At 37.0% G+C, this 13,693-nt stretch overlaps 2 protein-coding genes across 5 annotated transcripts; both read right to left on the bottom strand.

Moving 5' to 3' along the window:
• Positions 1-1,065: 1,065 nt before the first annotated feature.
• LOC141586116 (putative serine/threonine-protein kinase At1g01540) lies at positions 1,066-5,722 on the bottom strand. Of its 4 annotated transcripts, none has more exons than XR_012519466.1 (9): positions 4,874-5,722; positions 3,608-3,712; positions 3,390-3,512; positions 3,125-3,295; positions 2,919-3,048; positions 2,495-2,704; positions 2,248-2,397; positions 1,756-1,823; positions 1,066-1,354 (listed from the first exon to the last, which is right to left on the bottom strand). XR_012519466.1 is itself a non-coding variant. In XM_074407248.1 (8 exons), the coding sequence occupies exons 1-7, from the start codon at positions 5,512-5,514 to the stop codon at positions 2,260-2,262; spliced, it is 1,518 nt and encodes a 505-aa protein (XP_074263349.1). In that variant the 5' UTR covers positions 5,515-5,722; the 3' UTR covers positions 1,608-1,823; positions 2,248-2,259. The 4 variants fall into 4 exon arrangements, 2 of the variants coding, with proteins under 2 accessions (XP_074263349.1, XP_074263348.1); XR_012519467.1 differs by having other exon boundaries at positions 1,072-1,354; positions 1,756-1,868; XM_074407248.1 differs by lacking the exon at positions 1,066-1,354 and having other exon boundaries at positions 1,608-1,823.
• Positions 5,723-6,147: 425 nt separating this feature from the next.
• Positions 6,148-9,707, bottom strand: LOC141658495 (receptor-like protein EIX2). Its single transcript, XM_074465436.1, has 3 exons — positions 8,495-9,707; positions 7,919-8,421; positions 6,148-7,457 (listed from the first exon to the last, which is right to left on the bottom strand). The coding sequence occupies exons 2-3, from the start codon at positions 8,406-8,408 to the stop codon at positions 6,307-6,309; spliced, it is 1,641 nt and encodes a 546-aa protein (XP_074321537.1). The 5' UTR covers positions 8,409-8,421; positions 8,495-9,707; the 3' UTR covers positions 6,148-6,306.
• Between the last annotated feature and the right edge of the window lie 3,986 nt (positions 9,708-13,693).

Below are 13,693 nucleotides of genomic sequence, written 5' to 3' on the forward strand. Positions count from 1 at the left end.
TGTGGAACCCTATATACTCCTATTGAAATAGATGCGAGGAATATCATCTCTGACCTAGTTAATAGTTTACATTTGCCTTATTTTCATTCACAACACAACATAAAACAAATGTAAACTACGAGTGTAAGTGTACGAAATCTTTTGTACACTACCAATAAAATATCAACATGTGACATTGTTTAATAATAGAGGAAAATCTGAAAACATGTAAGGGAGGAAATTGTTAATTTTGTTTTTTTTAAGACAAAAGTGGAAAATTGTTAATTTTGTCATTATAAACTAACAATTATATTACCAAATTTAAAAATAATAACTTATACTATTATAATATTATTATATATTGCAAAATGTTCCTCCCAATAATAATTCACTACTGTTACTTTTAATTTAAAAAAAAATCGATTAATTTGTTTTCTTCTTCCAACCTTCCCCTCCTAAGTCCTCTACCATCTTTCAACATCCACATATCACCAAGACACCCACCTCCATCAGCCACCCATCTAACCCTTTGATAGCCACTACCACGCTGATCATCGGCAACCCACACGCCGTCTCTTGTGACTACCATTGCTCCATTTCCAGTCATCCCTCACCATAAACGATTTCCGCCACACAACCATCGTGATGTTATTTTTTTGAAATTCTTGGCATATTTGGTAGATTTAAGTTTTTACATTGAAATTTCATAATCATGAAAGGGATAAGAGCATCTGTGGCCATAGTTTGCTTGGTTGTGGTCGATTGGTAGCATCTTCGTCATTATCGAAATTGGTAAGACGACTAAGACGAGGAAGTTATGGGAATCAACACCGTAGTTGGAGGATTTAGTGGCTAGTAGTAGAGAAGACTGGGTGGTAAGGGAGGGAGTTTTCCAGCGTGGTGGTCGCCGATGCGCCGGTGTATAGTGCTTGTCGTGGCTCCGCCGATTGGTGTTGATATGGGTTGGTTGTTTGGGTGGGTGATGATCAAGTAAGGAAGATACGTACCAAATTCTAAGAATTACAAGGAGTGAAATATTACCAAATTCTAAATATTTTGTTAGAAGGGAGTCAATCAATAACATTAATTGGGAAAATATCAATTAAAATAAATATTCAAATTTTAGTTTTGATTTTCAAATTTTTTAGCTTCCAAATATAACAAAATCAATTTAAATAAAGATCCGATCTTATATTTCATCATTGTCACTTATCATTATTTTACTCGCGGTGTATAGAAGATTCCATACACCGAGTGTAACCTTAGCCTATCAACACGGCTAAGCATGCTGTCAGTATCATAATCAGAAAATCAAGACATGATCTCAAGTTCATAAATAGGTTGCCCGCTTCTTCCGGAACCGGTTTCTCGACACCTTCGTGCAAACAGTATACTAAGAAAACCAGTACGAATTTGAATACTAGTAATTCACAACATTAAAGGCCTCCACATGAAACAGTCTCATTGTCATTAAAGTTAAGATACCCACATGTTTGGGTATCGCCCCGCTAAAGTTTGAAAATTTCGAAATTTTTAGTTAAAAATTTTCGAATTTTTTCGAGACCCCCTTATAATATTTCCCTTTCGCCCCGCTATCTTAAAATCCTGGCTCCGCCACTGCGTACTACTAACATGGAAATTGGCAAAAGAGTTCAAGAGAATCATAATAGAAGCATATTATGATCGAAAAGTCGTATGATGAAGGACAAAGACAACAATAAACAAGTCGGGGAAAAAGGACAAGCATTGATAAAAAAGAAGGCATTGACAGCTTACCTTTGATAGAAGAGGTCTCGTGTCCGAACGATGCAATACAATAATTAGATGGTCCCCGGACATTGCATCTAGCATTGACGGCAAAGTTCAGGAGCAAGGCCACATATCAGTTCCTGGAATATCAAGTATAGACAGAACAAAGGAGTGCCCACAATGTGGGTTAAAACTTAAAAGGTTATAATTTTGCATTTAGCTGGAATGATGTAGATGGATGCAATTATGCCATCGCTTACACGGTTGGCACTATTATGTACAAGTCAATACCAAATTTGAGTATCGGTTGAAGACGACTGTTTTTGTAACAGTATATGAATCATACTTTCTCAAGACAAGAAAGCCGTAGAATGAATTTTGAGGTGTATATCAAAAAAATGTTTATTTTGGGAACTACATTGAAGATAAAATTACAGGGGCAAATGAGGGAATATAATTGAAGGGAAGTAGAGCTTCAAAATTCAGTATTAAAAATAAAATAAAAAAGGCAAATGATACCCATTTACAATACTATCTCCATCCTGTTGGTTGCTGATGATCTCTACTGCTTTCTGATTCACTTATATCTGTACTCGCTTTTACAGAATCAGGCTTATCTTGCGGAAATTCGCGGTTCTGAGTTGAAGAAGCTCTCCCAAGAAGACGTGCCTGCATTCAGTAGATAATTCATAATTGTTAAGCGTGAAAAAAAAAATCCAAAAAAAAAAAAAAGCTAAAAACACAGATAAGATAAGTGAGCACATACATCTCGGACTAATAAATCATCTGCCTCGAGCATGTGGATGACATGCCCCATTTTAGGTCGCTTCTGCGCATCTGGATCAACACATCTAAGAGCGACCAAAAGAATACGTTTTAGTGCTTTTGAAGGTGGCATCTCAGGCAACTTTGGGTCCACCACTTCCTCGGATCTTCTATTCCCCACCATGTTTTTTAACCAGTCTACCAGATTTACCTGCAGTAAAAAATGTAAGACAACTTGGGAGAATAAACATACTACAAACTTATACGAAGTATGAGACGGTCTCACAGGTGAGATTTTCCCATCAACCTTATCATTAAATGGGAAATACGAAGGGTTTGGATTGGTCTCGTATGTGAGACTGTTTCGTACAAGACTCGCTGACGAATAAAAAGCAAGTTCTGAAAAAGACACTTCGGAAATTTACCTCCCCGGGTGGCCGACTATAATCAACAGGGGTTCTCCCAGAAATTAGTTCCATGATAAGAATTCCGAAACCATATACGTCGCTCTTTTCAGTCAACATACCAGTGCATGCATATTCAGGTGCTACATATCTTCAAAACAAAAAATTATTAGATGAAATGGACACTACATTGTTTATTTATGTCACACAGCAACATTTACACTCACCCAAAAGTTCCCATTACACGAGTCGTGACATAACTCGTTTCAGAATTAAGCAATTTAGCAAGGCCAAAATCAGAAACCTTAGGGTTCCAATGCCGATCAAGAAGTATGTTGCTAGACTTTATGTCTCTGTGCACAACCTTGGGTTCAAGACCCTCGTGAAGATAGGACAACCTGTACCAAGAAGTGAGACCGTGAGTTATTGCTTAATCTCGAACCACGTGCTGTTCAATAATAAACACACATACTGCCATTAATGTTATTTTACCCTTTTGCTGTTCCTAAAATGATGTTCATTCGGATGTTCCATGTGAGAGGGCTGACTTCACCAACATCACCATGAAGCCACTGGTCCAAATTCCCATTGTCAACATATTCATACACAAGCATCCTAAACATCAACCGGATCCAAATTCAGTATTAGACCGCTCATATTATGAACTACTATATCAGTAAAATTAAGTTACGGCTTAGAAAAATCAGTACCTATAAGCCCCTTCGACACAGTATCCAAGCAACCTAACAAGATTCTTGTGTCTAACACGTCCGATTACTTCAACCTCCACTTTGAATTCCTTCTCGGCCTGACCTCTGAGATATGGTCACAAGTCATTACTCAACAGACGGAAAATATGACAGTATCACAATCAACAATTTTAAGGTAAATCTAGAACTCAAGAATAAACAACAATGGATGTAAAAATAGCAAGCTTCTCTACTCTTAGAGAGTGGCCTACTAGTTAGTGATTAGTGGGCCGGATTCCTGAAGGCAGACGGTCCATCATCATTGTTGATTAAGTTCTATATTATTCATAGAGGAAATTCCATCATTTGTGCTCATGAATTATTAAAGTGGAGAATAAACATTAAAGAAATAAATTTTGATCTAAACCCCATCACAATAATTGAAAAACCACAGACAAATCAGGCCACTTTACAGCAACAAATTATGAACCAGACAAGACATGAGTAACAGCAAAGCGAAAAAAGTAATACAGCATGCATATCAAATTATCAATGATCAATACACTTCTAGCAGGAAAAAAGGGGAGGATGGTAAGTGTTTAAAATTCAGACTGAAATCTCCATTTTCTGTTTCCGAAGGAAAATAGAGTAAATTTGCAGAAGCGAAGTTGTAGAACCACTACAACAACAACATCATAGCCTTAATCCCAAAATGATTTGGGGTCGGTTGACATGAATCATCCTTTAAAACCGAGACTTGGCCAGCTAAACTAAAAACCGGCCACAAACACTCACATTACTCATTTCTATGAATTCAAATGGATCCAAAATCTACAAAACGCAGCTGCATCATTACAGTTTCATCGAAATTTCAGGCTAAATCACATCCAAGCTCAACATGTGCACATTAAGATAGTAAATCACTGTATAAAACATCCAAGATCAATCTTTTTTCAAGTAATTCACTAAAAATTCACCTCACATTGATTACAGCAAACTGAATCAATCCCACTAACAAAGATCATATCTTTCAACAAATTACTCCCAAAGTCCCAACTCCATAATTCACCAAAAACAATCACAAATACTCCCTACGTCTCAATTATTTGTTTACCTTTAATTAAAATACCCCTCGTAACAAATGATTGAGACGGAGCGAGTATAACCCAACTAATCAAAACAATCATCCAAAAGAATTCCTTTCCAAAAACCACAAGAAACCCACTTCACAACAATCAAATAACTCAAAACCCAACAACAAAAACATCAAATTACGACGAAAAATACCTGTTATTTAAGAGATTCTTGACTGCAACTTTGGTATTATCAACTAAAATACCACTATAAACAATACCATAACCACCTTCACCAATCACATTCTCATCTGCTAAACAATTCGTCGCTAATTCCAATTCCCTTAACGTATACCACCTCCCCCATCCCAAATGCGACACCTCCGGACCTCCATACGACGTCGTATTACCCCCACCACCATTACTCCCACCACTATAATGACTACCACTATGATCACTCCCATTATTCCCATTATTATTACTATTACTATTATTATTGTTATTGTTATTGTTATTATTCGAGCGTAAGCTCTCTCCACTGGAGGGAGCTTTATCGGAAACCCCGAACACGACACGGTGTTCGGGTTTTCCGATATCGATCTGGATCTCGGCGGCGGCGCGGTGGTGGGAGGTAGGGATGATCTCTTTGATTTCCTTGGAAATCGGCGGCGTAATGGCGGCGGCGGAAGGCGGTGGTTTACGGCGGCGGGAGGTGAGGCAGAGAGAAAGGAGGAAGAGGAGAAGGACAATGGTGGACCCTACAAAGATTCCGATGACTACCCATAAACGTAGGCCGAAAATTGAAGTTGGTTTTGAGAGTTCTGAGTTTACAAATGCAGCGTCGTATAGTGACATTTTGTTTATTATGTGTAAGTTGGCGTGTTCACCGTCGATAACAGTGTATAACTTCCGTGCCGCTGACGTGGTATGGGAGGAGTAAGGTGTGGTGTTAGTGTAATGGTGGCATTTGTGTTGGGGGAGTGTATTGACTGGTGAGAGGAGAAGAGAGTTGAGTGTGGACAGAAGGAATCGAAGGGAGAAAGTTTGATCTTTTAGACTGGAGAGAATAATGGACCCTTTTATACTTTCGTCAATAAGGTCGTTTGTTGTCTTTTCCATTTTAAATTATACCAATCAATTGTTGTCATTCTTTCTATTTTAGGATTGCATTAGGTGAGCAATTTGGTCATTTACATTGAATTTGGTCCACTTGTCATCTTACAATTGGCCCCCTCCTCTTTCCTTAATCTTTGTGCCAAAAGCAAATGACAACAATTGACCAGGACGGAGGGAGTATTTATTTATTTTCTTTTTTAAAAATAAATAAATTGTTTTATGTTTTGAGAGAAATTAATACAAATACAAATACTAGAGAAACTAACTAAATACACTGAGCTCAAGGAAAGCCTTATGTTGATGAACCAACACCATGTTGATAGTTTGAATTGATACTACTAATTGTTCTAGCTGAATCTGAAATTGAAAACGTTACTAAAATGTAGTATATTACAATAACAGAATGAAGTCGGTATATATTACATAGTACATAATGCAGTAAAAGAGAAGGAATTACTATATCGTTATTCATTACAAAGATCTATTATGCATCATTGTTCTCTTGTATCTGAGTTCATACCAAATATTTATTTAGGAATTTTCATTGAACCTCCTCTTGAACCTGTTCACCCTCACTTTCACTGGCACATAAATTCTATCACCAAGCTCCTCAACATACCGAAAATAAGCATGTCTCCAACTCCTCTTTATTACCAATGTCCCGACGACACCCCAAAATCCGGCAGCAACACCAGACATTACGGCTAGGATGAACCACATCTTATCATATTTATCTTCTTTTTCAACATTATGTTTTCCAGCGGTAGGATTAACATTTGTCAAACTTGGTGGCGGATCAGGTTTAGTGCAGTTTGGCAAGGGAAATCCGCATAAACCCGAATTGCCCGCATAGATAGATGGGTCGTCAAGAGTTTGGAGTTGACTACCTGTTGGAATAGGGCCATGTAGGTTGTTATTGGACAAATTCAACTTGCTTAGCCATGATATGGAAGACAAGCTTTGTGGTATAGTCCCTGTAAGATGGTTATTCGACAAGTCCAAAGATTCGATCTGCCTCAGGTTGCCTATGTTTTCTGGAATGTAACCTGTTAAATGATTATATGACAAGTTCAACGCAAACAATGCGGATATGTTTGTGAGCTCCTCAGGTATTGTGCCGACTAAATAATTGCTTGAGAGGTCGATTATGGACGGAAACCCTCTTGTTCCAGTGCTTACTTCAACAATTCCCTTGACAGTTTCTATAATTTGTATGTCCAGAGCATTATTGAGTATTATAACAAGGTCAAATCCAATGGAGCCTAAACAGTGAGGAATTTTCCCTGTCAAACAATTTTGATTCAGTTGTAATACTAACAGAGACTTGAGCTCGCAGAGCTGTGAGCGAATGGGCCCAGTAAAATGATTTCCTCTTAGACTGAGGATTTGCAGCTCTTTACGCGGCGGTAACTTTCCAAATTGTATCTCTCCGGACAACATGTTGTCACTGAGGTCAAGCACCATTAAAAAGTTTCCAATATTAAAAAGTGATGAAGCATTTTTTCCATCAAAGACTTCCCCTGTTAGCAGATTGGAAGACAAATCAATCAATTCAGCAACTTCTAAATTGCCCAGCCATTTAGGTATTGTCCCGGTAAGCAAGTTGTTGTGAAGGTCCAGCCAATCCAAGGTACGGCTATAATAATAAGGTCCATCACAAGCTATATGGTGTGGCAAGGATCCTATAAGAAAGTTAAAACTGTTTAAATAAATAAAATCACGAGTTACCATGGTATAATATCTAACACAATCAACTCCGCATGTGAGTGTTTTCGAGCATTTACCGCCGGTCTCAAGCCCTGAGAAAGAAAGAGAGTTGCGGTAGATCTGTGACATCACTGGACTCTCATTAGATAACTTTTTGAAATCAAATTGATCTATAAACTCATAGTAGAAAATAAAAATCATGTATCTTTCTTAAAAGAAAACTCTTGCATATTCTAATAAATTCATGGCGAAATAATCTAATTTCAAAACATGTATTTTCTCCTCAAAATATTCAAAATTCGTAGTTAATTGATCGTGATTCCATGAATTAAGTTTTCCAAAGTTGAATCTAACATAATTTTATTCAAGGACAACTATGCCTCATGATAAGTTGAATGGTTAACTATGTTTCAAGAAAAAAAAGTATATATTGAACCTGTAAGTCGATTCCCAGACAGATCTAATACTTGAAGAGAGCTTGAGTTCCACAGCCATCCGGGCAATTCTCCTGAGATGCCCGTATCAGAAAGGTCCAAGAATTTAATCTGAGTTTGATTTCTTAACAATTGAGGAAACAACGTATTTATGACACAAGAACGAACATTAAAAAATCGAAGTTGAAATGGAGGTCGCCAGTTTAAACTCGAGTCAAGCTTGAGATTGAGATGGTTTAAACTCAAATCCAAATACGACAATTTTGAGAGGTTACCAATTCCGAAGACGGTACCATGGAGAGAGTTTGATGAGATGTCTAGGTGCTCTATTTGGGTTAAATGTCCTATAAAATCTGGAATCAATCCGCTCAACGTATTATTTGACAAATCCAAATACGTCAAAGCTGACAAATTCACAAAAGATGCAGGAATTCGACCTTTAAACTCATTGTTTGAAAGATGAAGGTGATTCAAGTTTGTGAGTTTTCCCATCGAAGACGGCAAACTACCATTCATCGAAGTAGCACGTAGATCAAGGTAATTTAAGTTTGTAAGTTGTCCTAACGAAGATGGCAAACTACCATTCATCATATTATATGATAGAGCAAGGTATTGCAACTCAAAAGCAGCACACCCTGATAAACTCATAAAAGGCTCTAGGATATCTCCTTGAGTAATATTATTGGTGGACAAATCCAAGTGTTTGAAGTTGCAAGGATTTCCCATAATCCCCATAATTCCACCTTCCACATAACTAAAACCATTTCTACTCAAATCAAGAACTTCAAGGCGCTTCATGGCTCTAAGCCAGAGAGGAATTGATCCATTTAAATTATTGGAATAGAGAGAGAGGGATCGAAGAGAAACCATATTTTTAAAAATAGATGGAAGTGGGCCTTCAAAGGCATTTGACGAAAGATCAAGATGTTGAAGAGTGGGGAAAAATGAACCAGAAGTATTCCATGTAAATGGCTCTGATAGATGCGAGTTGTGTAATTCGCAATCAGATAAACTAAGTGCTGAAAGAGAAGGAAGTGTACTGAGCACTTTAAATGTGTCATGTGACCGGGACAGGTAATACCCGCTCATGTCAAGAGACTGCAATTTTATAAGACTGGATCCCCATTTGAAATCATCATTATATATATCACCTGATCCATCGCAAACACTTAGATCAAGGTGTACCAAATTAGTTAGGTTGCCAAGTTGAGGCGGAAGGAGGCCAGAAAAGTTAGTCGAGGAGAGATTTAGATACCTCAAATGCGTCAAAGATCCTATGAATTTTGGAATGTGACTCCCAGAAAAGTCATTCCCGCTCAAGTCCAAGTAAGTTAGAAGCTTAAGTTCAAGCAAAGCCGAACTTATTCCAGAAGATACCATGGAAACATCATCATCCGGCATACAAATTATATTATCGAGATGATCATCATAGGCATAATCATCATCAAAGTAATTATAATGTGGCGGCATAGTACGGAGATTCAACTTGACGACATTGTGAGTGATATTGTCACAAGTGACTCCGTGCCATTGACAACAATCTTCACCAACCCATGAAGTAAGGCGGTTCAAAGGATCATTGGTAAAGCTCTGTTTGAACTTTAACAAAGCTTCAAGTTCGTGATTTTTGCACCTAACGAAGCCTAAGGATTCAGGCCGTTCTTTGCCATGTCCATATTGTGATGAATGGAACACCTGCAAAAGAACAATAACAAAGAGGAGGAAGTAGGTTCTTCCCATAATACTAAGTGGAAATTAATCAGTTTTAATATTCTGTTTTTGTGACTAATATCTTCCAAGTTTTCAGTGGTGCCTTAATATATAATTGAGGATATTTGAAAAATCCATGTCAACAAAACTTTCTACACCCTTTTTTACGTTGCAAAATTCTTGACTAATACTCCCTCCGTCCCGGTCATTTGTTGTCATTTTCCATTTTAGGGTGTCTCAGTCAATTGTTGTCCTTTCTATTTTAGGATTGCATTTGATGAGCAATTTGATCATTCACACTCAATTTTGTCCATTTGCCATCTTTTAATTGGTCATCTTTCCTTTCCTTGGTCTTTGTGCCAAAACCAAAGGACAACAATTGACCGGGACAGAGGGAGTAATTAAATACATTCAAAACAACCATATCAAATCAAATGTGTATTTGAAATTCATATGGAGCTCAAGTCAAGGTCTTCTGTTTCCTGTACGTGTTGGGAAATTAGCGTCAATCTCTCACGCGCAACGGAAGCAACCAATTGACAATTAAACCGTAAAAGTAAATAAATGTAAGTAATATTAAGATGAGACGATATTTTAGGATCAAACCCAGGGCAAAACCTTCCAAACTGAAAGTAAAACCCACTAGACAAATCGACTAGAATCCACTATAATGATATAGTACCAGTACAACGTAACCGTTCCGAATTAAGTACTAATTCGAAAACCACAATAATATAAGATAACAACTTCTAGCCCTCCAGTAATATTAGTAAATACCACCAATATTACCCTAGAGTAACCTCCTAAATTATTGTATAAAAACACCCGTTATACTGCCTCTCACCCTCAAACCCGACTTGCTATTTTCTACCAAGCTAGGTCACCTTGTTTGATATTTGTTGTGAGATACATTTTTCCAAAGGAAATGCATCCTTTATATAGCTTGTGAAATGATGTTATAATTTAACATCATAAATCACCTCACACGTTATTCCCAAATGAATTGAAAACAATTCATAAGTTTGTGCAGATTCTTACACAAATGAATTCATATTCATTTAATTATATGTTCATTGTAACATTTATCATTAAACTTAATTTTGTAACTTGTGTTGGATTAATTTACCCAACAATACGCCACTGTTGTAGGGTTATAAATTCATTAAAAACGGTTAGGGCCACATGGCCCACATGACATCGACAAACACCCATAAGGAAGAAGGAGAGAAAGTTACTGTCGTAAGAGCTTGTGACCTCTCACAAAAAGGGAGAGAGGACAAGGTGGGGCACCCCCATGTGCTTTCCACTCACCTTTTAATGGGCATTTTGTGAGAAAAAACGGTATCCGTCACAAGCTTGTGACGGATATAGCCCGTCTTCAGTGAGATTTTGTGATTAACATTTCATATGGGGCCAAGTCAAAGTCTTCTGTTTTCTTATACCCCATTGGAGAGTTAGGCCAACGTCCAACAAAAAGAAAAGGAGAGATTTGCTTTAATAAGGTCAAAAGCATTTTCATTGTAAAATCACGACCTATAATAGCGAGTAATATAATAATGTAAATTTGAAAAGTGAGAAAATTGTAACTAATATTTCGGTATTTACATTGTTCATTAGAGACGACCGGATGAGCGACATTCCTAGTCTCTTTAGCTCCACTACTGAGTGGAACACTGCATAAAAACACTAACAAAGAAAAAGTAGGATACTCCCCTCACAATAAGAGGAAATAATTTGAATATTTTATGTTTAGTGGTTGACCTCATACAAAATTTCAGTGGAGTTTGGGAAGAGAACATGATGATTTAATATATGAGGAAAATTGACATTCATATAGAGCCAAGTCAAGGTCTTCTGTTTTCCTATACCCTTTCACACGGAAAAAAGAGTTAGTGTCAAATGTGTCATGCCGAAAAGAAGAGGGTTTTCACTTCATAAGATCAAAAACTAAATCATCGTAAAACTAACTGATACTCCCTCCATTCAACTCCACTTTACAACTTTCATTTATCACGTTTGCCAACGCAGTTTTTAGACGATAAATATTGTTAGCTGCGTGTTTGCAAAAATTATAAAAGTTAGATATTTTTAATGTACTCTTAAAGACGAATCAAATAAGATCCCACATGAATATATTTTCACTTATGTATCGAGAGAAAATTGAAGTTGAATGTCCGCTTGTGAATAGTGCGCAAAAGAGAAACTTGTAAAGTGGAGTTGAATGGAGGGAGTAGTAGAAAGAGTAGCTCATTGACTTATACTCCCTCCATTCAACTCCACATGGCCATTATGCTTTATCACGTTTGCCAACGCGGCTTTTATTCGACAAATATCTTTAGTTACGTATTTGCAAAAATTATAAAAGTGAGATATTTTTAATGTACTCTTAAAGACGAATCAAATAAGATCTCACATGAATATATTTTCACTTATGTATCGAGAGAAAATTAAAGTTGAATGTCCGCTTGTGAATAGTGTGCAAAAGAGATAATGGCCTTGTGGAGTTGAATGGAGGGAGTAGATTATATTGATAAGGTATAATAATCGAAAGAGTAGCTCACTAATAATAGAAAAAGTTTCTCTTATTTGAACAGTTCCAAATTCCATAGCACGGGAGGTCTAACTAGTACTTACATAAGTTGGAGTCATGTGTTTGATTGCAAAACTCAGAAACAGTTGATACCTCTCTATTATGCGATTGTGCAAGCAAATGAACGAAAAGCAGACAAAGATTGAATTCTCATTTCTCGTAAAAAGTGAATGACAGGTATATTATAGCCTGACTAAGATTTCAATGCATCAGAAGTACAAGCAAATTCTTGCCAAAAAAAATAAAATAAAAAATAAAAAATAAAAATAAAGAAGTGCAAGCAAATGAACGAAAAACAGTTGATACCTCTCTATTTATTGCGGTTATTGGACAAGTCCAAAGATTCGATCGTCTTCAGGTTGCCTATATTTTCAGGAATGTGTCATGTGAGATGGTTATATGACAAGTTCAATGCAAACAATGCAGATATGTTTGTGAGCTCCTAGGGGATTGTGCCGACTAAATGATTGTTGGAGAGGTTGATTATGGATTGACCCCCTTTTGTTCCGGTTGACACTTCAACTATTCCCTTGACAATCTCTTCAATTCCTAGACTAATATCGGTAACACAAAGATTACTATAAAATGGCATGGAGCCTAAACAATGAGGAATGTGTCCTGTCAAATGATTATTCTGATCGAGTTCCAGAACTATAAGAAACATGAAGGTCCAAGTATGATTTCTCCTGAGATGCCAGTATTGGAAAGGTCCAAGTATTCAATATAAGTTTGATTTCTTAACTATCGAGGAAACGCCGTGTTTATCACAGAATAACGGACACCAAGACCTTGAAGCTGAAAGGAAGGTCGCCAGTTGAAACTGTGGTCGAGATTTAGACTCAGATTGTTGGAATTCATATCCAAATATGACAATTTCGAGAGGTTACCAATACCGGAGACAATACCTTGGAGGGAGTTCGATGAGATGTCTAAGTGCTCTATCTGGTTTAAATGTCCAAAAAAATCTGGATCTAATCTGCTCAAATAATTGTATGACAAATCCAAATATTTCAAAGCGGACAATTTCATAAAAGATGCAGGAACGCGACCTTCCAATACATTGTCCGAAAGATCAAGGTAATTCAAGTTTGTGAATTGTCCCAACAAAGACGACAAACTATCTTTCATGTGATTATTATGCAGATTAACTCTCGGATAGAGTATTAGAATGGAAAGATCCATTTGATAATGAACTATTGGTTCTAAGTCATCTCTGACGATTAATCAACAATTCAAAGTGCTTTTCTTGCATATTCTTGATAAACCAACGTTTATATATAGATGTAGGAGTAGACCTTTGGGTAGTAAGAATAGCCCCTTTGGCATCTCTTCATCTGCAAAGAATTCTCGATGTGAAAACACATATACAAAGGGTTGATCTTTAGATAGGAAAAAGAGTGGCTCTACAGGGTCCCAAATGAATTGGCTTATTCAAAAAAAGCCCTGCTCTAAGGTATTCTAAGTCAAAAGCACCGCT

The sequence above is a fragment of the Silene latifolia genome, chromosome 6, assembly GCF_048544455.1.
Source record: "Silene latifolia isolate original U9 population chromosome 6, ASM4854445v1, whole genome shotgun sequence".
Lineage (NCBI taxonomy): Eukaryota > Viridiplantae > Streptophyta > Magnoliopsida > Caryophyllales > Caryophyllaceae > Silene > Silene latifolia.